This window comes from Maylandia zebra, linkage group LG19 (assembly GCF_041146795.1).
Source record: "Maylandia zebra isolate NMK-2024a linkage group LG19, Mzebra_GT3a, whole genome shotgun sequence".
In the NCBI taxonomy this organism is placed as follows: domain Eukaryota; kingdom Metazoa; phylum Chordata; class Actinopteri; order Cichliformes; family Cichlidae; genus Maylandia; species Maylandia zebra.
Window position 1 is genome coordinate 23,836,340 of NC_135185.1, and position 26,075 is coordinate 23,862,414.

The 26,075-nt window shown below is 39.4% G+C and overlaps 1 protein-coding gene across 3 annotated transcripts in view; it reads right to left on the minus strand.

Annotated features, from left to right (window-relative positions):
• The window catches only part of aqr (aquarius intron-binding spliceosomal factor), a 47,160-nt gene that overhangs the window by 12,941 nt on the left and 8,144 nt on the right, over window positions 1-26,075 (minus strand). For all 3 annotated transcript variants that reach the window (XM_004540355.4, XM_076877345.1, XM_076877344.1), the window contains exons 12-31: window positions 25,824-25,940; window positions 25,621-25,734; window positions 24,730-24,833; window positions 21,593-21,695; window positions 20,082-20,202; window positions 19,689-19,830; window positions 19,031-19,209; window positions 18,052-18,219; window positions 16,381-16,550; window positions 15,317-15,558; window positions 15,021-15,170; window positions 14,251-14,320; window positions 13,172-13,282; window positions 10,890-10,999; window positions 7,788-7,923; window positions 5,573-5,782; window positions 3,616-3,753; window positions 3,434-3,505; window positions 2,605-2,792; window positions 1,335-1,506 (exon numbers count right to left, since the gene is read on the minus strand). In XM_004540355.4, the coding sequence (XP_004540412.1) occupies window positions 1,335-1,506; window positions 2,605-2,792; window positions 3,434-3,505; window positions 3,616-3,753; window positions 5,573-5,782; window positions 7,788-7,923; window positions 10,890-10,999; window positions 13,172-13,282; window positions 14,251-14,320; window positions 15,021-15,170; window positions 15,317-15,558; window positions 16,381-16,550; window positions 18,052-18,219; window positions 19,031-19,209; window positions 19,689-19,830; window positions 20,082-20,202; window positions 21,593-21,695; window positions 24,730-24,833; window positions 25,621-25,734; window positions 25,824-25,940 (2,817 nt within the window). The remainder of the gene's footprint in view (window positions 1-1,334; window positions 1,507-2,604; window positions 2,793-3,433; window positions 3,506-3,615; window positions 3,754-5,572; window positions 5,783-7,787; window positions 7,924-10,889; window positions 11,000-13,171; window positions 13,283-14,250; window positions 14,321-15,020; window positions 15,171-15,316; window positions 15,559-16,380; window positions 16,551-18,051; window positions 18,220-19,030; window positions 19,210-19,688; window positions 19,831-20,081; window positions 20,203-21,592; window positions 21,696-24,729; window positions 24,834-25,620; window positions 25,735-25,823; window positions 25,941-26,075) is intronic.

Genomic DNA, 26,075 nt, shown 5'->3' on the forward strand with positions numbered 1-26,075 from the left:
GGCTGAGGGAGGCAATTTCCAAACAGAAGATGTGGATTTAGATAGGCATCTTACTCTTCATGAGCCATTTGACAACAGTGAGGTTGAGTCTCAGTTGGCTGAGACTCAACAGGGAAAGAGCTTTAGCAAATGAGGCAAAGCACGGGAAAAAGACCCTTTGTACTATATTTTGTGCACACAGTATTTGTGTATGGGTTCTGCACAGTTCACGCGCAACCACAAAGCAGTGGTTGTGGCAGTGTTTGTTCAGCTGCGACATGTATTCAGTGTACACTGGATACAATTGCTCCTCTAGTGTCAAATTGATCCCCTTTGGTTTCCAGGAAAGTGCATCTGTGTGTGTGCTTGTCAAGCATAACGAATGATATTGAGGAGATTCCCTTGAGGAGACTCAAAATGGCAACTGGCAAATAGAGTTGAGGTTCATGTGACCTGGTACCGCGAGAAGCACACATGGTGCTGAATTAAGAACAATAAGAAGCTTTAGGGACTTGAGTGTGCACAGCGTGAATGTAGTTGCAAGATTCATGAAGCAATATGATCCACTTAATGGGTATGCAGGTTCTAAATTGAAAGCTTCAATTTGATATTTCAATCATTACACACGATACCTTATCTGAAATCCAGTGCTGTCGGCTCTGATTACTACAAACTCTTTTAAGTATATGTTTTATTTACAGTATCTTACATTTCTATAAGCGATACTATTTTTATTTCTCTTCTTGGAGAAATGTAATTTATTTTTTGTTTTTTTACTTCTTGGGCTGGTGCACTGCAAAAGTAAACACCCCTATCAACCCTGCCCTGTGCCCAGACACAGTCTTTGTGCCTCAGCAATGTCAGGATGAAACACAGTCTGTCTTCCGGTGTGAAGGACAAACCGCCTGGTCTGTGCTGGGCAGCCAATGTTAGCTGCACACTAAGCAGAGTGATGAATATATTATATGGACTGGTAGCTGAACCAGTGAAATTTAAAAATGAATGAACTCCTGTACAACAACCAATTTAGAGGAAATGGGGGCTAGAGAGAATATGCTTCTGTTTCCTGCTGGAAGTGTGAATGTGTTTATTTGTAAAGGAGTGTAGTTCCACAGCTTGTGTAACATGAACCATTTCAGCTATTCAAACAATTTCTGTACCTGTGCTACATATATACACAAAATAATAATGGTGTTCTGTTTGGAGTATTCAGTTATTTCAATTGAAGTAGCTCATACTTTGTTGTTTTTACATTTTTAAAATTAGTATTAAGATATTGGCAATATGTTGGACAAATGGCATACAAGGATGTGCAAGGATTACATCAAGTGTGTTCATTCGTGTGATCTACTAACCTGATAAAAGTAAGGGTTGGGCTCAGATTCTCCCACCCCATTGAAGTCTTCCACGTTAATTAGCTGGAAATCAAACGTCAGGCCAGGGTTGGGCACCTGAAACTCGGGAAGTTGCTGAACGTGAGGCAGGTTTCCCAGGTGTTTGTAGCGCCAGTTGTACAAATTGCACAGGCTGTGAGATAGCAACACAAACACGCATTAGGTCACATCTGTGTTACTGTAATACAGTTTCCCTGACAGGACCACTGGAAATTTTAATCAATCAGCACAATCAGGGTTCCCACAGCTTAAGGCAAGGCAGATATATTTATTGTGTTTAATGCAACTAAAACTGAAATGCAAGATCAATTTTACAGTAAATAAAGAAAAATATTGCAATTTCTCCATTCTAATTCAATTTCTGGGGGTTAGAAATAACCTCGCTCAGTTATTTAAACAATGCAGCACATCTTGGGCTGAGCTATGTCCTGTGAACTAACATCCCAAATATCTGGACTGGACTTTTTTTCTCACGTCAAAAGAGAACAAGCAGATTTTTTTTCCTTCTTGCTTCATACAAGACAACTGATGCACAAAACGCCAGATTTCAGGCATTTGATCTTTCTTCATTGGTGTTGTCATTTTTGTGCATGTTACCATGATAACAGGTGTTATTCTGATTATGTTGCTATGCTCTGCAGTCTGCAGTCAGAGAACAGATGGGCTCTTCTCAGTAAATCCAGTAAAGGTATCATTTCCCAACTCTGGCTGTTTAAACAGAGTCTGCCTGACCATCCTGCTTGCCCGGCATTACTACACAAATGTTTTCTCCATTACCAAGCAAAAACATTTCTTTTGACAAAGGCTCAATAACTAAATATACTAAAATGAACTGATTTATCTTTAACTGTTTGCTAATGATTTGGACATTTCGCCATCGCTGTGGCCAGTCTGAAAGATTTTTTTTTAGCAACAACAGTAAGAGGTCTCATGGTCATTGCTTAGACTGCCTTACCTAGATTTAGCTGCTCAGGTTTAATGCAAACTTGAACATTCTGAAGCAATAAGTTAATAAGTTTGAGTTTTTTTGAATCAAGGTTAAGACCACTGACTTGCATCCATAAAATAAAGCACTGTAAAGCATAAAGGTATATAGAAAGAATAATTACTATTAAATTACTATTCAATTATGTTTAAAGAACTGTTTCCGAATTACATTTAAACATTACGTTTTTTTTAATCCTTGTGAGCCCCTGTGGGTAGTGAGATTGTATTTTGCTTGGTGACCCACCTTGCACGTGCACGGCCCTGTGCATCCAAGTCTATTGTGGGCACACCTAGGCGCACAAATCGGGTGAAGAGAGACTGCTCCATGTTGGAGTACTTCTGGAAAGCCATGTTCTTGATGACTGGGGGCAACTGGTGGTGGTCGCCAATCATGATCCAGCGCTTTAGCCTGCTGTAGCCATCCTCTGGGTTCTGCAGATAGAGGAACATAAGATGATCAAGCAGTAAAAAATAATAATAATAATAATAAAATAGAGATACTGTGACAATATACAGTGATCAGTGAAGGTGCAACAGTTAATTTAGGTTTACATTTTAATTTCCAAATCATCATCTGGCATGCTTACTCTAACAAACATATAATGTGTCATACTGTAAAATGCAGTGATGTTATTTGGAGCTGGACCTCACAAAGATCTAATATCCCACCCATTGTCTAAGATTGTTTTAAAGTGTGATCACTGGTTGTGTTTGAAAAGCTGGTAGTAAAAGGGAAGTGGAGGACAATGATCCTGGCCAAAGCCTCTGACTGGCACAGTGGTGAGGAGAGATAATGAGGAGTTCTGGCAAGGTTGCTGGATAGGCTGGTGTGCCTAATGATCTTTTCCGTAAACAGAAATTACAACACAGAATGTTAGTCATAGCTACCAGAGACCAACACCATTTTTATGGAGCCCATTAGGAAAACCTTAATGGGGAAAGTCAATTTGAAAAGGCTACTGATGTAAAGATTAAACTACACAAACCAGTCACAATGACAAATCCTGGCAGGTTTTGTGAGAATAATTTTTCAGTCAAGATTAACAGTCAAAACAAGTTAGCATTTCGGTTACCTGTAGTAATAGAGGGATGAAAGTCTCAATTTCCAGAATCTGTGCAGCTTCTTCCATCAGGATGTTGTCATACTAATAAAGAAAGGAACAGCTTGATGTAACTTCAATAAATAAACTAACTGCATCCAGACAAAATACAACCAGATTATTGGGAATGTATTTTTAAACTGACAAAAGTCTACCTTAAATCCCAGCTCCACTAGGTCGTGACGTTTGAGTGCAGCGTGTGTGCAGGTCATGGCAATGATTTTGGCTTCTTTCACTAGCAGATATTTGGAGCGATCTAGTCCACTTCTTAGCAGCTCGAAGGCCCTGAATTCCTTTTCGGATAGAAGAAAAGTGATACTCAGGAATGACGTCACAGAGCTATGTTATAAACCAGATTGATAGGGAACAAAAAAGTAAAATATTATCACAAAGAATTAAAATTGCTGACATTTATTCTGTATTGAGTCATTTTTAAAGGTTTTTTTCATACTAGTGTGGGGGATGACTTTAATGAACAATTAGTATGACAGATGATGGCTAATATAAAAATCTCTTGTAACATAATAGAATCTTAAATTTAAAAAAAAGCACATTTCAATATTCAGAAATCCAGTCAGCACACATCACGATACACTGAGTGGCTTATCTTTCATCCAAATGTTTGAATATCTCCAACTGACTCTACTTTTCTTTGCTGAATTGCCTAATTCAAAGTGACACCCGGAAGATGAACCACAATTCTAAACTTCAACAAAGTCATGATGGACATCTAAATGACTGGAAACTTACAGTACTCCACTTTTTAATGAAATGTATAATTAACATAATCCCTCTGCTTTCTTCTCTCATTAGAAGTGAGTGTCCTCTTTTTCCATGATGCAGTGATAGAGACTAGCCAGCCGCAGGGCTCTCCTGTGAAGTATGTGGGGTGTATTTTGTTTTTCAGTAGCTGTGGCTTGAGGAGCACTTTAGCAGAGATTTTCTTACATGGGTTACACTATAAAGGAAAATTTGGGGGATTTTGTAACCCAAAAAACAAATCAGTTCATTTCAGGGTGGTGATATGATGACACTACAGAAAGCTGTGGGGGGATGCACAGAAGAGGAGTAATGGTAAACAGGCAAGCTATTTTCAGGTTGGTACACTAGCTCTGGAGGGTAGGGATGGAGGAGAGGAGACTCGGACAGCACCATGGTATAAATATTTAATGTGTTACTATTTTAGCATTAATATTAAACTAATCAAAACATGGAATATTGATGAAGTCTATTTTTAAACCCCATGGTACCAAATGAGTTGAGGAGTGATATTAAGATTGTTAGAATTCATAGAAGTTGAAAAAAACTAGGAAAAGGGAACCAAAAATAAGTTAAAAAGTGGAATGAAACGGTGGAATTGCAGAGGAGTAAACAGCAGATGTCTATACATGAACGCAGGAGGCACACTGTCTCCCTCTCTCTCTCTCTGTTTGCCTAGCAATACATTCTTAGGATATTCCTTTGACAGCTTATTCAAAACTGCTTTTACATTTGAAAAGGTAGACAGATAAGCATATTCAGCACAATGTTGCTTCTGCTACCCTGCACCACACAGAGCAATACTTCTTAATGGGTGTACAGATTACACTGCAGCATGGGTGAGGCTCAGGGAGGAGGGAGGAGGGAGGAGGTGCTGTGATGCAGTGATACAGAGGCCAGCCAGATAAATCAAGGTCACAACACATGTTGGGATATTACCTCTAGCCAATAACTTTTTTATTGCTTTTCGGAGACCACCTTGGTGTTCCCATAAATCTGAAATGTTTTTGTTATCCCTACAGAAACACTTTGATGGGCTCAGAAGGAATAATAACAGACTTTCAGCTGTGTTTGAGAGCGTGAAGGGGTGTGAAAAAGAGTGACAGAGAAAAACACAGAGCCATGAGCATATCTATAGGCATAACATGCAAGGCGGAATTTTAAACTCAGAATAAACACATCCAGGATTGTGGATTGTCACTATTAGCTGACAACAGTCTGTTAATGTGGGGGCCAGGTAGGCAGTTACTTGTGCAAGAGAGAATGTGCAATACCTGGAAAGACAGCTGGTATGAAAATAATCAAATACAGCAGGTAAAGCTTGTAAAGTTGCTGGCCCTGTGATCTTCTTACCTCCAGCTGGGTAAATATTTTCTTGATGTGGCGATAGCAGCCCTCTGCGATGTCCATGTCCTCCTCATATGACCGACCTTTGAACACAGGCTGGGGTGCATTGGAAAAGTACTTGTGGAAAGGAAAGTGTGCAGCAACAGCCTCCACCTCCACGTTCTTGCCCTGTTTTGGTTTTACTTTGCTCATGTACTCTTCCCAGCGGGATATCACCTGTTATGGGGAGAGACAACAGTCACAGAACACCCTCTCAAAGAGTCCCAGTAGTGATATTTAGTATACACCCGAGAATCAGGCATCTATGTCTTATTCGGGTTTGAGTTGCAAGTGTTTGTCACCTTCAATAGAGTGAATCTTTTCTAGCAAGCTGTAATTGCTTTAAAGTGGGCTGTTATGCATGACAGGTGGTCCTGAGATTATGCTGAGAGGAAAATCACACCTGTTCACACCAATAAACTCTTAAGGGTCTGCAGCATTTTATTTGGGAGATTACTAATTAAGGGTTTCAAAAAGTAGCCTTACTTAGCCACGGCATTCAGAAAATGACCAGGGGTATTTTCTCACATGAGCGATGTTTGTATGTTCTCATACAACATTTGTTTTTGGACAGCAGAAGGAGGAGGACTGCCAATCTTAAATGGCTCTGCTAAGCTTAAATTCAGACTATAGAAAAATAGATAAACAAGCAAAGATGAACAAATGAGAAGCAATAGGCTCACTCTTGCTGAGGTGCTCCTGCTGAGTATCTAATAACCAAACCCAAACAGCAGGGTAGCTTATTTCTATAAATACCCCTTTAAAAAAACAACATTAGGGATAGCATTAATGAGTCTGCTAGAGGACTGAGCTTAATTGCATGTTGAGTATCTGTCTGCACAGATTATTAGGACTACCATGGAAACCTTAATGATATGTACAAAGTCACTGTTATCAACAATCACTCACATTCACATGAATAATCAAGGAAGTATGCTCACGGTCAAGTTATCACTACACCAACAACCTCCTGACAACATCTTCAAAAGACAAAGAACTATACAGTTGGGTCTGAAAATGTCTGAACAGTAACACCGTAATTTTGATCATTTTGGTTCTGGATGCCTACACAATAGATTTTACCTGAACAACTGAGATTCAATTACAGTCTTTAATTAGAGGGGTAAACAAGAATATTTTTACACAACATTAATTTAGCCCTGACTGAAGGTGAAACCTTGGACTTCTGTGTCAAAAATGTTTATTTTTGGAATTGTTCTATTGAAACTGGGGAAATTGTAGTAGGTAATTGCTAGCAGTGGAAATTCTCCTGCAGCCTGAGGGGACAGTAATGATGAGGTGACAGGAATAAACAGAAAGCATTAAGAGCATTTCTAAATATTTATATTCTTGACAGAAAGAGCAGATTGCCAGGAGAATGGAAACTTCAATAATGTCTGCATTTCATTCATCAACTGTCTGAGGAGGAGGATGGTCGTTACAGAAATCCATTCTAATTATTTCTGCAAAATATCTCCTTAACTCCATCTGAAAATCAATTTCAAAATCTCTACACAAATGGTGCTTAATGCTTAATAGAAGGATGGATCTGAAAGTGGTTTTTCCCCTTACTTAAGTCACACACAAAATGAATAAAAGATCAGAGTTAGAAGTACATCCAACATTACACGTGAATTTTTTTTCTATATCACAGAAACACATGTACTGCCTTTTCTCTGCAAGAACAGACATGGCACGGCAACATTTACAGCATTTACAGCCTCAAAAACCAGGCCCTTCTGTTTCAAATGCTGCGTGGTCATGAGGTTATATAATAATCCTGTGACAGCTTTGCCCTTGACTTCAACTTCTGAGTGCACCAAAACAACACAAGTCATATCCATAACTGTGTGTGTGTGTGATATCAAAACAATAAAGCAATTGAGAAAACTGAATTGCTTTCTATCAGCACAGTAGTTTTTTAGAATGTTGATGCTGATGTTTTGAGTTTTCCATCCTGTTTCTCACTGATTACTGTCTTTTAAAAATTACCATTTGTTGCAAGTTTATCAACATCAAGGCCAGATACCAATTTTTTGGGGCAGTGAAAAGTATCAGATCTTTTTTCCCCCCTACCCTGAGTTCCTACAGGTGTTTCTGACACTGGAGGATAAACACAGATGTCTGCAGTGGACAATTGCCTATACTTGCTAATTTAGATTGCAGCTATTCACAGTCTTACCTGGTAGAGGTAGAAATGTCCAGCAGTCTCACAGGTATAAGAAACATCTCCTGGGACATCCAAGCTCTCCTGTAACCTTCCCACCTCTCGGAGAAGCTCCAGTCTTCTGGCCAGGACGTAGTTTACCCTTCCATATCTGAGGAGAGCACAGGAGTGTTAGTCAACAATCTAAATGGTTAACCCCTGTAAAAATAAGAAGGCAGTTGAAACAATGAGCCAGCTATAACAAGCTATCACAACATGACACAAGAGTGATATTTAATCTAAATCACACTTCCTATATACACCCAGAAAAAAAAACATGGCATAATAACTAGGGTATGTTTGATTAGTTACACTAACGTTCAATGGCCGAAAATTAATTTGTACCACATAACAGAATTAGAGATGAGTAAAACTGTTGTACATAGCAGAGGAACATCTGTTTGCTCGTCCATATTTTTCTGTTAGCGCTGGCTTTCAATTTAACTGCTGGTTTTGTAGTAAAACTTAAATAATAAATCTTATTTATATCATCCTGATTGGGTTTTATGTATGTGTAAGGTTTGAGGGTGTATTTTTAACAGGCATTTAAAAAGCCATACCCTCCAATCTCCAGGAGAAACAGAAAAGTAATTTGTAACAAATTGCTTTCTACATAAATCCAACAATGGTCATGACCTAAACCAGCATGTCTCGTGACCTGCATGCATGACTCATAGCAGCGCGTAGTTAAACGTACAATTGAGCAATAAGAAAACCTCAGACTGCAACTTATGGCAAACATGTGAGACAGGGTCTTGTGATTACTGACTTGACTGTGCAGAATATTGGCTGTCTGATTATGGTCACCTGGGGATATACTTCCTTTTCTACGTTCTAACATACATCTCATTATGCAGCTAAACAATACTGCTGAAAAATGTCATCAGATGGCAGTGAGACAACAGACAGGAAGAAGGAGGGGTTACCGGGTAACACTAGAGGTGAACACTATTTTTAGACCCTCTCCAAAGATTCTCGGTCAGCAGATGACTCAAAGACGATCACACTGCTCTGCCTTAGTAAAATTAAATAAAAGTGAGAAGTGACGTTGCCTCTTAGGATGACACACCTGTAATACACTCACCAAAAGCCTAAAATAGATACAAAGGTATAGTGCATGTGCAATGTACATTAATCTACAAGTCTGTCTTAGTGTTTTCGTAAACTCTGATAAATGTAAAACATCTGAATGAGAATGGTGTGTTTCATTTTCTGCCCTAAATTGGAATCATAAAATGATCTTGACAACCTGGGATGCAAATGTAGACCATCCAAAACTAAACAAGGGCTTCCTTGAGCCATCACCAAGATCCCCCTTCTAAAACTCATTAAAATGGCACAAAATTTTTCATGAAATGCATGGAGGCATTGTTAATTAAGGCTGTAGCTTCCCTCTTCGTTAAGCACTCAGAAAAGCACTGCCGTCTATTTTTTATCTCATGTACAGTGTTAATTAAAACTCTCTGGCTCTCTCCTCATTCTGGTGTCAGTGGGGTGGAAGAAGTGTGGAGTCGGCATGTTGTTGTGAGGCAACTGGGCAAGCGGGAACATGTCGACTGCTGCTAGCTAGCTAGAGCTCTTTCTTTTATGTCTGTGTTGCTGCATAATTTAAGAACGCATGAGACTGCCTTCATGTGCGGATGCCCAGTTTCCATAAATCATCATTCATACTACAGCCATGCACTCCCAGTAGACAGCACTCATACAAAGGGTACAGCAAATGAGAGGCATGTGTAACTCCTCCCTCGCTCCTTAAGGAAAGCTGAGAGCTATAGGGTGCAATTTGCTCAATGCCATGGATGGATGAGATGGTAATTAACATTGTAGGGTATAAGAACACTTTAAATAGTAACAGCATAAAAAATGTATTAAAATTCAGTGACACTGAGCTATTTATATTCAGGAGGTGGCAGGAGAGCGCTGCCTGTGGTGAAAAAAAAGTTTCCGGCTGGTACATTTATTAAAGTGTTAAATACATTAGTGATTATATAAAACTGTACATGTTTTGAGTATTTTGTGATACTCTGGTTTTCTGAAGTGTGCCATGAGTACAATGACCCCCACCTACTTTTGCTATCATGCTATCTTACTACGTCTCAATAGTACTGAGTCACTATCCTTAAAGGCATTAGACATACTAGGAACAAGCATATATAAGAGAGTTGGGAAACACTGGGACTTCCTTATGACGACCAGTGAGTCTTATCTATGGTGTGTTCTGTGTCCTGCCTCCATTTTTGCATTTACAGCTAGTGTTAAGCCTGGGTGGTGCATGTATTTGATTATACTCAGATAATGTCAAATCACCACTGATTTAAAAATAAACGTTCCTAAGTTTTGGGTATTTTGATTCATTTATGAATTTATTACACTGTTGATAATTCCTAATTAAACAGATCTTTCTATTCTTGAAGTAGATTAAGGACATTACTACTGCTACTTTTCCATCTGACTTATCACTAATGATCTTAATTATTTATTTAAACACTTCTTACTATGTATTAAGTTATTTACTTGACTTCTATAGTGCCAGCTCACAACATGTCATCACCAGGTGCTTTTTATCACAGCGTACGGTAAATATCCTGTAATATTAAGGGAAACATGCAAATGCTCCAAACAGTGGTAAATCCATATAATTCTCTCTACATGGCCTGCTGCTATCTTATTAAAATTTATTTTAAAAACTGGGGCAGAACCAACCAATCAACTGTTGTGGTCCAGAATAGCTATGAATGGGTTACTTGGGCATGTACTGCTTCTAAGTGCATGGCTGCTGAGACAGATCCCTTAGGCTGGTGGAAAGGACTGAGAGTCCAACAATGCCTAGTGAAAATAAACCAGGTCCAAAGCCTGACATATGAGAGTGTAGCAGCCTTGTCAGTGCATTGACTCAGACCTACGGTGTATGTGGGAGATGGCATTAATGGATGTGAGTTGCCTCTGCAATTTAGATACACTGTAACTCTGAGACATGATTTCCCACAAGTGATGGTGCATTCAAGAAATATTCAGTTTTCACATATGCAGTACTGTTTGGTTAGCTGTACCCATTTGTCTGTTATCTTCTTTGCTCACCTGCTGAAATCCTTCTCAGTCTCCAGCTCTTCCTCTCCATGGCCCAGACGCAGAAGGTGGCGCTCGTCGATGTCTAGGGCCATGATCTTTTCAAAGAGTTGGTTCAAAGCCTGATGTGGAATGAAAAAAAAATCTCTTTCATTTGTATGTAATATACTTATGTTAAGTCAGTAAAATAATTTGGGAGGGTGTGCAGAGTCTTATACAGGAAAATAATTATCATCAAACTATACTTCTGGTGTTTAAGGTTCCTTCTGTCATGCTTCCCCTTAGTTTAAAGCAGCTAAAGATTACTTTATGATTAAATACTGAGGGGAAAAGACCAAGGCACAAGGGAGCTTAACTTTTAATTTCTCCTCCATGGTTAGAATATGACTCTTGCCTGATTAATGGGCAGTTCTGAGAACAAGCTTTAAATTCTCTTGACAACTTTACATTTAGTTGATCGATGTGTTCTAGAAACTTTTCAGAGATCAGACTTGCACGTGGAGATGCACTCTCCCTGCGACTGGGGAGAGTGCCCGCCCTATGGAAGACATCCTGCATCGTCCCGGTCCCCAAAAAGAATCGGCCCAATGAACTGAATGACTTCCGACCGGTGGCACTGACGTCACATCTTATGAAGACTCTAGAGCGGCTCTTCCTCAACTTCCTCCGACCACAGGTACAACATGCCCAGGACCCACTACAGTTTGCATACAAGGCGGGTGTCGGAGTGGAGGATGCCATCCTGTACCTCCTACACAGAGCCCACTCACACCTGGATGGGGGAAAAGGCACGGTCAGGATCCTGTTTCTTGACTTTTCCAGTGCCTTTAATACCATCCGGCCCTGTATGCTTCAGGAAAAACTGAACAGGATGGAGGTGGACCCCTGCCTGGTGGCTTGGATCTCCGACTACCTCACCGACAGACCACAGTACGTCAGGCTGAAGGACATCACGTCTGACACTGTGGTCAGCAGCACAGGAGCACCACAGGGAACTGTGCTGTCCCCTCTTCTCTTCACCCTGTACACCTCTGACTTCTGCTACAACTCTGAATTATGCCATATTCAGAAGTTTGCAGATGACACGGCCATCATGGGGTGTATCTGGGATGATCAGGAAGAGGAGTACAGAAGTCTGGTGAGGAACTTTGTCGCATGGAGTCACACAAACCACCTGCAACTCAACACCTCAAAGACTAAGGAACTGGTTGTGGACTTCGGGAGGTCCAGAGAAGGTCCACTGCCGGTTCAGATAGAGGGGGAGGAGGTGGAGGTGGTCAACAAGTACAAGTACCTCGGGCTGTGGGTGGACAATAAACTGGACTGGTCATGCAACACAGAGCACCTGTATAAAAAAGCCCAAAGCCGACTGTACTTCCTCAGGAGGCTGAGGTCTTTTAACATCTGCAGGAAGCTCCTGAGGATGTTTTACCAGTCAGTGGTTGCTGGAGTACTTTTCTATGCTGTGGTGTGCTGGGGGAGCAGCACAGCAAAGAGGGACTCATCCAGGCTGGAGAAACTGATCAGGAAGGCTAGCTCTGTGGTCGGCATGAAGCTGGACACTCTGGTGACAGTGGCAGAGAAAAGGACACTAAAAAAGCTGCTGGACATTATGAACAATGCTGGGCATCCTCTGCACACGGCCATAAACAATCAGAAGAGTCTGTTCAGTGACAGGTTGCTTCTCCCCAAGACAAGAACTAACAGACTTAAAAACTCCTTTGTCCCACACGCCATCAAACTGTTTAACTCCTCTCTGGAGGGGAGAGGGAGGGGAAACAGGAGGACAAAGGAGGGGGGAACAACTAAGCTGTAGTGCCTCTTCACCTCACTGTACAATACCCTGTGCAATACTTTTTGTAAATAGTCAACAGTGCAATAGACTCAATACTTGAAATGTGCAATTCACTTGTATTTTTATTTTTTATTCCTATTTATTCTATTTATCCCCTTTGTATATTTTATTTATATTTGTCTCTGTATTTATATGTGTGTGTGTGTGTGTGTGTGTGTGTGTGTGTGTGTGTGTGTGTGTGTGTGTGTGTGTGTGTGTATATATATATATATATATATATATATATATATATATATATATACATATACATATACATATATATATATATATATATATATAAAACAATTCTGTAACTGTAACTTCGGTCGTTGCTGTGCTTTTTGGAAGTTGAATTTCCCAGAGGAACCCACCCGAGGGATTAATAAAGTTCTATCTTATCTTATCTTATCTTATCTTATCTTATCTTATGCTGTGTGCGTATATGGAGGGGAGTGTTGACCTGATTTGAATGTGTGACTATGAGGGTCCTCTGCTCAGGGAAGTTGTGATACAGGTTTGAGATGATCTGAACGGCAACATCGGTCTTTCCAGTACCCGGTGGTCCCACAACCTGGAGGAACGAAGTAAGAATGGGATTATGTCAGAAGAAATTAAGCATTTTAACTGTAGGACATAAAAAAAATAAGAAATTGGAAGTTAGGTTGCAAAGGCAATGTTTCTGTAGATTACAAAGGTAGACCTAAGCCAGTGGTATCCACATAAAGGTAGGGAACATAGCTAGCGAAACAAAGAAGAAAGTCGTAGGAGGAACAGAGAAGGAATAAATACTTTCAAGCCTCTCCTGGTTTACAGGTTATCATGATAATAAGCTCCAAATTTACTTACCTGGGGGGGAACAGCACATTAAATTTACTAAATTAATATTCATGAAACAGGTTGGTCTTAGTGTGGGTCTCTCAGGTGAGTAATCTCTGCTAAAATTAGTAAGCACAATTACACATTCATGCATAAATCAGTGCGTAATCAGCTCCTTCGTTTCTCTACATGAAAGCTAGGCAGACCAGGAGGTAGTGTGTGCTTGTTATGGCTGCTAATGACTGTGACATATGCCAAGAAGGAAGGTTAGAAGGGGTGAAGTGAGTGGCAGATGAAGGCATGCATACAGAGTTGTTTTATGGCTCTGGTGATAGCCTTCTTGCCATATTTACCTCAGCTAGCTGTGCAATAAATAACTCTGATCCCACTGCCAGTTTCCAGTCACCACAACAGAACAGCACTCTTGTCACAACAGTGTGTTAAACAACTTTTAACATAAAAATAGCAGGTTGGGGTGAAATTTTTGTGGTTGTGCATGTCAACTGGTGGCTTTAATCCTATTTTGACTATTTCGCTGGTATAGTCAATATGTACTCCTCAAAAGTACACAGAGAATTTTAGTGAAATTTGATGTTTTCCATAAGTATACAAGACAGGGATGAGTTAGTTGTTTTTTTTGTCAAATACATAATAAGAAAATATCATTTTAAATAGATAGCTTCCACACAATCTTGAAACTAAAATCAAACACTGGATTCTTACCATTGTTAGACCTGGCTGCATCCCGGCTCGAATGGCTTCAATTTGAGTAGAAGTGAATGGAATTGTGTTCCTGTAAGACATGTACATGCTTGAAATTTATGAATCAAGTAATCTGATACTGAATACCCTTGGAAGCATAAACCTATTTGTATTCAAATGACTTCATTTGTTTTTCTAAGAGATGCTTTGTGCTGCAAGTGTTGAGATGCATTTGGAGACCACACTGAAAGATTGCTAAGTCAGGGCCTCCCCACAGACATGCTGTTGCTATCAAGATTTGAATATCAAAGTGCAAACTGAAAATGCTCAGGAAGCACAGGATGAATCTCAACTTTTCATGTAGTACAATTATTTTGGGTTGTTGTAATTAGTACAGGAATATTACAGCCCCTTCTATTCCCCATTCATTTCATGCATAACACCAACCAAAACAGCACCACAATATTACATCCTAAACACATCAGATACCATGGAAACGGAAATCAGAATAGATTAGTAGCTCAGTGTAGGGTACCTACGATGCGCATAGCTTAGAGATTTGCACCTCCACACTTCTTATATTGACATGAAGTCTTTGAATAACAGGTTAAGGACTTAATATGCATAAGATTATAAAAATAAATAGGTGTGGAACTCAAGAATATATTAGTATATACAATGTGAGTAGAAGGTGTAATTGCATTACAGAAACAAATCAGTGCACTGTACAATTACTTGACAGTAAATCTTATTAAATGATAAATGGAAAGGTTCGAGTATTGATCTCTCACCGTTTGGGCTGATTGTAGGGATATGGCCCACGATTGGGGGTAACATAGGGTTCGACAATCAAGGTCTTGTCTTCCTCTTTGTTTTCCACTTCTTCATCAGCCTTTCTTTTCTTTCCTTTGTCTGCTGTGTTTGAGGTGGGAAATGTGATTCTGATACAGCAAAAGAGAGAATAAGAAGGATAAATATGATGTATTATGACATGTTTAATAATATATAAACAATTATATAAATATGGTTACGCAAACAGATTCTGATTAAGATTGATCAAACAAAACATTTTTCTTTTAAAATTCACCTGAATGGGGGAACCTGAAGTTCAGGGTTCTCCTCAGTGACCTTTATGGTGTTACCAGGGAAACATGAACGCAAGTGGTCCAATGACAAAAAGGTGTCGTTGAAGTCCAACGTCGAGATCTGATTGGGCATTTTTGAATAATGTGCGCTGCCCGGGTCACCATAACCTAAGATGATGTCATGAAGCCAGTCTGGGACGACACATTCTGTGTTCATCAGATGTCTGATGGTCTCTAGCACAGCCTGAAACAGAGAGAGAGAAACATGTTACAGATGACACTGAGCACAAAACAGACACAAAAACAGTTTAGCTGGGTAAGAATAGCTTTGTGGCAGACTGATGGGACAGCAGATAATTTATAAGTCTGTCAATTATATTTTAATGAGCTGCAAACTGTCTAATACTTTGTGCATCAAACGGGGAAGCGTGTTTACTTTTAGGTCTGTCATGCTTCAAAGATGGAGATGTTGCCTGAATATCTGTTAGCTGCTGCGCTTTTCAAATTCAGAAAAAAAGCAAAAACATCTGTAACTGCTGTGGCTGTGAAAGACAGAAACTGATGTGCAGAATTAGAATTAGCAGATCTGAAATGCTCTAATGAAAAGCTTTTAAAGAAAGAGATGGTGGGGGGTGTTTTCTTCATGCCAGTTAACAATCTAATGACGCCAAGCTACATAAAACCAGTAATAAAGGTCTCAGTACTCACATGTTTGATTTTATCATGACCTGAATTCCATGATGTGAAATCTGTGTAACAGGTCTTGAAATCAAAACTTGAGGTTTGCATTTTGTTAACTTTCTAAGAACACGTTACACTGACTGTGTACCCCAGTCAAGCTAGTTCACAGAAAGCATCTCAACATTTTGAAACACTGCGAGTTTACTGCTACAAGAAAAGCCTTGGACGAGAGTTAGAGGGACCACTGAAAAGGACTCATTGTGTGGCAACCTCAGAGTCACCCTGGCCCCAATCTCAGAGCTAGAACACTAAAGACAGTGATACATCACTCAGGGCGATGTTGACAGAAGCAGAACTCAAGGTCTGAAGCTAAAGCAATCCAAACCTTGAAATTGTTTTCCTTAGGTTTGCGTCTCATGATGATGTTGAAAGTCTCATATGGGTCTTCGGTGTTACTCTGAATACTGCTGGTCATGTCCTGCTGGTACTGGTTTGGGTCAAGCCATACACGAAATGTTCTGACATCTCCACGCAGCTTGGGCTTTGGTTCAGGACCTAAACCAAAGTACCAAGGATTATTTATTATAGCAATGAAATAATGAAAAAAATAACCTTAAAAAAAATCAGAAACAGTGTAGCATTTTAGAAACATTGTTAGAAAGTTTTATCCTAATCCTAAACACAGGAAAGTAAAACTAAGGACAGAGAAAAAGAATAAAGATCAATGTTAAGTGAGTCACTGTGAGCAAGTCAAAGTAATTAAACTCATATATTCTCAAATTAAAAAATAAAACCCTTTAAAAAGAGCTAAGACTTTCAATGCCTTCTCAGGAAGAGGAATTACATTACACTTGATTGACTGGCCATGGGCTTTAGGCCTATTCCCATTAGGGGGCCTGTGTGGTGCAGTGTGCAGCTATCACAGATTTCTAAATAGAATCTGTGTGGAGCTGCAGGGCACATAGCAGAAACCAATCCACTCCAATTCTGACATGTGTTCCCATGTGCAAATGTGCACAGTTATGTGGGGATCAATAAAATCCACCTTACCAAAATGAGTGTGGTGATAGCTTAAGAGTGGAAGCTACACCCTCCACACTATTCAGTAACAATGTAGCGAGCTGGAGTAAGGTGTCTCAGCTGTTATAAAATATATTTATGCCTTTGTATTAAGTTGTCAGTTATTAAAAGGTGGGATTAACTCAATACTTAATATAAAGGGACATACATTGTTCAAGTCATTAAAAATACATTTAAACCATCGTAGCTCATATAAATGTTCTACACTTGAGCAGTTTTATAAAATGGTATGTCAGTTAGCTACGAGTGTCCCAAAATGCACACGTTGCCCTGTGTCGTCGTCCCCCCCCCCGTACGTTCACCAAATGCCCAGTGATTTATGTGACATCTCCCCTCCACACAGCAAGCCAAAGTACCACTTATCCCTGTTGGGAAGCTGAAAGTTTAAACAAGCCAACATTGGCAGGACATGTTCCCCAGCATGTCTATTTCTAAAGCCATTCCCCTCTGCATATATAAAACGTCATGAAAGAATAAGGGAAGGATGTTTCAACACATGTACACATGTTCTGACTCCCACACTTGCAACCAAAAACGGAATCAGCCAAGATTACTTTAAGGACTGTTGCAGAAATGTTTTTTTTTAATTTCACAATCTGCTGCTGTTGGCAATACTTTCATCTAAGGTGATTGTAGCTTATGTACCACATTACTTAATTCTGCAGGACAAGTACATTAAGTGCCCTCTTATAGATAAAGCAAACCAGAGCAAGCCCTTCAGTTAAATCCAATAAGTAGAACAAAGAGGAGAGCCAGCAGCTCTCAGGTGTCATTGTTGACCACAGGTTAATGAAGTCTTAAGGTGAAAAAGGCCAGGTTTCACAGTGACAGTCACCATGACAACACCAGTCTGACCCTCTCCTGAGGATTAGCTGCTAGGGCTGACGGTGTACAGATCTGATAGGTGGATGGATGTCAGGTGTCACTGCTGTGTGTGTGAGCCTACGTATACAGGCGCAAACGCATATGAGCATACCTTCCTCGATGACACGCCCCTTGTCATCCAGCATACCCTGCACCTCACAGCCTCTCACATACACAAGGCCAGTCTGATCCACAAATGACTGACGCCGGTCAAAACGTGTGCCGTAGAGCAGCATGGGGCGCACCGTGATCAGAAAGCAAACATCATGTTTCCGCAGACCTGCAGGGGGGGAAAAAGGTTTATGGGTGTTAGACTTATAGCAAAAAGAGGAAAGGAAATGACTTAGAGATAAAAGATGGGAGAATGTAGTATGGTGGGGGAAGAAGATGAACCACCATGTCAACATTTGCCTGATCATTAAAACCTGAAGCTCTAGGGAAAGAGCTACTGGAAGTAAAGAATGGATGTAATATCTAACACTTACTGAAATACAAAATATAAATAAAACTATAAAAGTAGTTTTAGAGAGAACAGAGTTTTCAGTTTGTGATATATATATATATATTTTGCTTTTTTTAAATCCAGCAGAAAATCACCTTTTTAGAAATATAGCGATTACTTTTTTCCCCCTATAGCATTCATTTTCGCTAGTAATCAATCCAAATGCACTGGCATACATTTGCTTAGGAACATTGAGCTGGCATCTTTTTCCGGAAAGCTATAGCAAAGAGCCAGTCAGAGGCCTCGGTGTGTGTTTTATGTTCCCTGTGAATCACAACTGTCAAGCTCCTGTTGACATTATCTATAGCTGCCTCATCAACCACACTGAGAGATAGTAAGAAAAATGACCAGGAAATAAAACAAACGCTCTGTGGTAAAGTCAGAAAAAAGGGTCATGAGCCTGACAGGATAGAAAACAGCAGTACAGGAAGACTTTATGGTGATTATAAACCCCTGTAGAACTGTACAGAGGGGAAAACAGGAAAACTAAAAGTATACCAAGGTAATATGGAATGTGTAGTTAATCTATTGAAATAGGGTCAATTTCATAATCAGTTTGTTTGACTTTATAATGGTCCGCTACTTTTACCTTCCCACTCATGCTTGATATGGTCTTGTACATTGAGGTTGATAGTCACATCTGCGCGAACACGAGCAGGCCAGCTCTCTCCGATGTTGGGCTTGGCAACCTCAACTATGGAAAAAGAGGTGATTGGCTGAGCCATCCTCGCCCAGCCTCCAAACACCACTCCACCATACTCTGACTGCCTGTTAGAAAGACAAACACAACAAGAACTTAAGACAAGTGCTGTGGGCTGTTGTCAAGAATGGAAATCAGCTGGATTTAGGGCAACACATGGCACTACTGCTTACTTATTTACTTCTGCAGGAACAACAAGCAAGTTGCTACATCACTTGACATAATGGGAGCACTTATTATGTTAAGCAATGGGTTTTAAAATGTGGTGAACCAAATGCCATAAATTATTGTCAATGTGCTGCGCCACCACGTGACAGGTAGACAGAGGATACAATTCTTCATTAATTAACCTAAAAACACAAAGTATGCTATAGATTATTTAATGCTTCATTTTTGCATTAAAAGAAACACCAATGTTTATCATTCCTTTTTCAAACTATGTCTTTCTATTACTTTTTCAATGATGTTTGCATATTTTAATCAAGAAAACAATAAGGCACTATAGATTAAGTGTTCTGTGCTGCCAACAAAATTGATGACATCTCACCATGGTTTCATGCGCCAAATCACATCTTCTATGTCCTGTCTGATCTCATAGGTGGACTCCAGACGAAAGAGGTTAAAGTTCCTCAGCAGGTAGTCGTGGAGTGTCAGGAACTGGAGATTTAGCTTTGGTAGAGCCAAACAACCTGAAAAGACAGAACAAAACTAATAACTGATGTCTGCATGTTCAGATGTAAACGTCTGTGAGACCTTGTGTTATAACACTGCATATATAACAGAATATCACAGAATGTGGGTATATATTTAGTATATGCAAATACGAGGCACAGATTAGACAGATATAGTAGCATGTATTCTATTTCATGTCAACTCACATAGATACATGCACAGACATACTAACTCAGTAACAATTCACACATTCATTTATAATACACACCTTCTCCTGAGTAATACTCTGTTGGCACAATGTTCTCATCCCAGATTATCTTCTCCGTTGGATAAAGGGGCATCTGGTTAAGTTGCTCAATCTGAGAGATTCTGCGCTCATGACAAGACACCTGTACGTGGATGGCAAACAGCAAGAGAGAAAAATGACACTGAGAACATGTTTGGAGAGAAGATGTCAATAAGCAAATGCTGCACTGCCCTATCGGCCCAATGTTTAGGAATCTTACTTCCTCCTTTAGACATAAAGTTATAGGCCTTTAATATAGTTTCATTTTTCAAATTAAATGGGTTTTTTTTCTGTTGAACTCTTGATTCTCTGTGCCTCATTTATCTACACTATATGGAAAAAGAGTACTGTGCCACCTACACCTACAGGAGCTGCTTGGCCATGCAAATAACACAATGTTTACAGATGTCTGATGTTTATCTGATGTGTCAGAAACATTTTGCACTGAGTAGATGTCTGAAGATGTGATGCAGAGCTGAAACAATTTAAAACAGTTACTTATACTAAGGATTTATTTGTTTCCTTGACATAAAGGGAGGATAAATAATATCAACAATAAAATAAACTGTAAAAAAAATGCTGTCATCTGCTATCCTTATAACTGGTTCATCCTATATGCTGTCTGTAATGACTGTGTTCAGTCAACTGTTTTGCTGTAGCTTACAGTCCTGCAAACACTTGTTTTTTAATCTATCTGTGCAAGGATGTTGGTTTTAGGGCGTAACTTCATGCACACACAAATGAAAGCCCTCAGTCTCCTGCAAAAATTGACTCAGATAAATAAGACACAGCTCTTCTCCGTCACGTCTTATGTGTAATTGTGCTTTGAAATAACCACTTTGATGAGGAGGTCTGCCACGAACAGTTAAGTGTGTATTGGAGAGACTAGACAAACTAGGGTCCCCCAGATTCCAGGAGAGGTTTTGAAAGAGAAAATTAGGAGAGCAAGCAAAGGGTGACTACAGAGCAAAATCAAAGCTTAGGCTTCTTCAGAGATTCCACGAAAGGAAATAAATAAATGACTCTCCATCATATTAGTCCTGCCTACGATTTACCCAATGTTACAGAAATGCCCACATGAAGCATTTATTGGATTAGAAGGCAAATTCACAACGGACAGTGCAGTCAAACTGCAATAATAAAATATGTATTTGAAGTTAATGAGATTAATTATTTTAAAATGTAAAATCCAATCCTAGTATACGGTATTGCCAAATGACCAGTGAATGTTTTGTAAAATAACTGTTTATAAACACCAGTGATACATCTTTTATATTCTCAGTTGCCATATAACCAATGCCTGATGTATAGGTTTATTTAAAGGGTTAATTTAAAGTCTCAGGCGTTAACCATTGCCTACAAATCCTGGAATAAATATTTTAATATTTTATTTTTTAAATTTCAAGAAACATGTCATTAAAACAAACAAAATGAAACAAAAAAACACTGATATGCTCACATACATAACCCAGTAAACCCAACAGTGCACTTACCAGCAACTCAAGCAGAACCGCTTTCTCAATAGTGGTGTCTTGCCCTTCAGGCAGTTCAGGCAGCAGGCACAAATAAGAGGCCACCTTGTGGAGCATATTGGGACTACAGAGACAGAAAAATCAGAAAAAGAAGCAACACTTCTGTCTAGAGCAGGTATGACAATAAGTAAATATTAACTAAATCCTGTCTAATGTTTGGTAAAGACTCGAGTGATAAAGATTATAAGAATACCAACCATAGGATTTCTCAATTAAGAATACATTCTTACTATTATTTGTCCAACATCTATATACAATCTACACAAATCCCTGTTTTATTCAAAGAAGTACAAAGATAATATTTCAGAAGATGGGGAGAGGTGCAACAGTGTTGGGGAAAATCCTCAACAATTAATTGTGTTTATTAATATACAGCTGCAAAGACATTAGTGATTTTATAATCTACCTTGCACAATACTGAAATGCCATGATCTTGCATTACTTAAAATAAGACACCATTCTGCAGTGGAATCCCTCCATGTGCTTGGGTATGCTCCTACAACAATTGTCAGTGTCATTAACTGCATGAGTAAATGTGCAGAAACTGCAAAGTCTATGATGCAGAGAAAAATCTAATATAAACAAGACAAAGAAATGCTGCCACCTTTTGTTACAGTAGAACAGACTTTTTCAAAATGAGGTGAAGTGGAAAACTGTCCTGTGGTCTGACAATTCCAAATTAGTATTTATTTATTTTTTGGCACTCATGGATGGTTTTCAATCCACTAAATGGTAACATTGTAAACGTGTTAGAATAGGAGCCTCATCAAAGTCTTATTAGTGCTTATTAGCACTGTGGCACAAAATGCTTCTGTTTGCTTTGACACTGCATTCCTGCTCTGTCAGCATGTATGTTGAGGGGTCGAGCTGCACTGATGAGACAGGATTATGAAAATCAAAGCCCATCTCCGCTTCGGAAGGCTGAGGTGTGGCTCTCTGCATACAACCTATTTTAATCAGGCTGACACACTGTGACACAGACAGGGTCTGGTGCCCAACAAGGGACAAGGTCTGGACACACTTTGACAGGCCTGGGCAGCCACACGTGGACTGACCAACTGTAGCCGTGTATGTGCATGCATTTTGCTACTTGTGATGCCACGCTCGAGCAGTGGGGTGGCAATTCTGCCAATGATGCAGTTTGGTGGCCCACTGGATGTCCTGCCATGGATCATGTGGACATTCCTTCCCCTAGCAACAAAATAAACGCAGCACAACAACTTACTATAAGAAATGCAGATGGGGGGGGGGCATAACAGGAGTTTTTCTAAAGTTTACTATATATCATGTCTACACACTATTCTGAGCGAGATTTTGGGGGAAAAAAACCTAAGAATTCTCATGTTACTGCCAAAAATGTGTTGTGTGACCTTGACTTTTGACCAATAACAACTAATTTCAAGAATTTCCATCACATTTTGTGGAGATATTACATTCACAGGGATAGGTGGTACTGATGGTTGAACTACTTAAAACCATAATGTAACTGGTCATAGCTGTCCCAGAGGCAAAACAAAACAAAAAAAAAACAAAAAAACAGATAAAAAGGGTCTAAACATCTGTACAAACATCTCCACAGTGACTATAATCCAGAGCACCAATCACACTCCTTATTTTAATATGCTGTGCAGTGTAGGTTAACATTTGTCACAATTAGGATTCTTTTCTGTTTGAATTCAATATCATTCAATTCATTTATGGCCACAAATGGCACTTCACCTGTTGTCACATACCTGAAAAAAAGTGTTTATTTGTGTTTGCGTATATATGTAATAGTATGGGTGTGTATAAGTGTGGGCTAGCTAGCTTTTGTGTGTTTTGGGGACTTAGTGGATAAATTCAGAGCGGCAGGTGACTGGGAGCTTAGCCCATGGGTAGTACTGCTGGAAAAAACTGGCATTAGCAGGAGTTGTTTGGATGAAAAGTGCCTCGTTAAATCTGATCGTATATTTGGAGTAACTCAGGAGCTGCTTTGGTGACAGTTGTGGAGCAGTGAACAATGCCGTCCTGCTATATTCAAAACCTTAATTCTATGGAAAAATGGAGCAGAGCTCCTGCTCCTAGAAATGCACAAAATGGTTCAGCTAAGTCTTTACCTGATTCAGCTCAGCTCAGCTCATATCCCTTTGCCTGATTCAAAGAAATTTAATATGGGGTTTAAGCTTTTATAATCCACCACTGATGTGGAAAGAAATATGTATATGGAGACATTGCCAGCTAAGACTAATTTTGAGTTGTTTAAACAACTATCACAAATAAAGAACTTCCATACAGTAAAAACAAAATAGTAATCACTTGGTGAAATAGAATAAAGCCGAGCCAAACACAAAGACCTTAAAAAAAGTTTTGGTCAGTAATTTGAAAATGTCAACTTCAAGAAAGATAAAATCTTAAAGTAATTACAAATTACTAATGAATCGGTTTCTTTTCACTCTCATATACATGTGAACAAGTGAAAACACACACACAGGCCAGTTCATCAAAGTGAGGGTGCTTTTTGGCTCCTTGGCAAGCTAATATGATCTGACAAACACAGCTGTTCCAAGAGTTTATTCTCAAGCCACTGCAAATCGATTAGATTAATGAGGCGTGCCTCTCTCTCTGGCTGGTACCAGCTGCCTGTTCAAGGGTTCACTAGCTGCCATTTAGCAGGAAGTCAGACAGCAATGGTGGAGCTGCTATATTACAACACAGGAGCAAGATAATCATGGACATGGGCCTCAGCTGGTGGGATTGTTGTGTAAGCAAAAATCCTACTATATTGCTCATTATTATTACATTTTTTTCCTTCTTTGTTTCAATTGTAACTTGTACTTTATGGTGTTCAGGAGAACCTCTGAACATGGTAGCAATACGCTAGGAGCTGATTCTTTTGGACCTATACGCGGAGAATTTGAGCTTTCGAGGTCAAAAGGTACTTGAAAATAAGGCAGAATGATGAACACAGAAAGCCTCTAATAAACATGCAAAATATTTACACATTAGCAATCATGCCAGCTAAAGCAATGTTCCATTGCTAGCTAATTTAGCAGTTATGATGCATATCCTCCCATCACATCATTTACAACATGCTACTTGTTTTAAATGATTTTAATTACCTGAGATGCCCAAAGTGTTTGGTCAAGGATTCTCGGGTGTCTACTGATGCGACACTGGATAAAGCAAAGTCGTGCAACTCTGGGAAATGAGCAAAGGCTGCCCTCTGCAAGACAGAACCCAATAAGCAGTGCTATGAGACACTGATGTCTAGATACACATCACCATTATAATACATAACTGTTTTTTCCATGAAATAGTTTCTTGAGATAGTTACTGAAAATGTGATTTATAAAGATATATATAGAAAAATCAACAGTCCTGAATACTTTACATTCATTCTTATTTATTCAGTCATTATATTCACATTCAGCATAAGATGAGGAAAGAGTTCATTTCTTATTACAACTATGAAAAAAAATGATCTGATACTCTGGTACATACATTTCTCTCTGCAACAGTTACTTTGATATATAAAACTAAAGATGCTTATGAGGCATGCTGGAAAATCAAAAGTATTCCATTACATTACATGGAATTCTGTTTTTTTCAGTCCCATTACCACAGGTGTATAACTCAAGCACCTAACCGTGCATCCATTTGTATGTATTTTATATTACCCCTGCAACAAGTTTTTTCCCTCTTTGATATTCGATATTCAACTGTAAGTAGTATTACTGCATTTAGGAAACACCGTAACTTAGCCATGAAGCAGCAGTCCACATGAAGTTACCGAGCGGGGTTCCAGAGTGCTGAGGTGCATAAAAGTACGCCAATAGACTCAATAACTCAACAGCTCTAAACCACCACTGGTATTAACATCAGCACTGTGTGCTGGAACCTTCAAAGCATTACACCTACAGCTCCTGCTGTGTAGCTGGCCCAGTACTTTTATCCATATAGTTTATGCAAATGAAATCATATATCTGAAAATCATTTTATATAATTCTTACCTGCAGTGAGGTGATTCTGTCATAGTGCAAAGTGGTCATCTCTTTCTGAGTCAGTGCATTTCCTGTCTGATCATTGATTTCAAAACCAGTGTAGAACTTCAGCATGTCCAGCAACTAGAAAGATGAGGAAATAACAATTAATTCTTTGTGAACATGAATATTGTCATTGACAAGTTTTAATGCATATTTGCTTATTTTTGTACCTGACAGAAGAGATGCCCCTCCTTCTCTCTTTTTGTGAGGCTGGAGAGGTGACATCTGACCACCAAATGAGAGTCATCCAGCACTGTATTGAACCAACGCCTGGTGGGCAGCAGTGCCTATACACACATGAAACCATGTTTGTGGAAATAAATCCTCACCTCCAAACGATAACAAAGTAAACCACACTAAACTAAACTTTACTGGTTTGCGAACAACCATATTTTTCAGCATCGTGATTATCAAGGCATCTT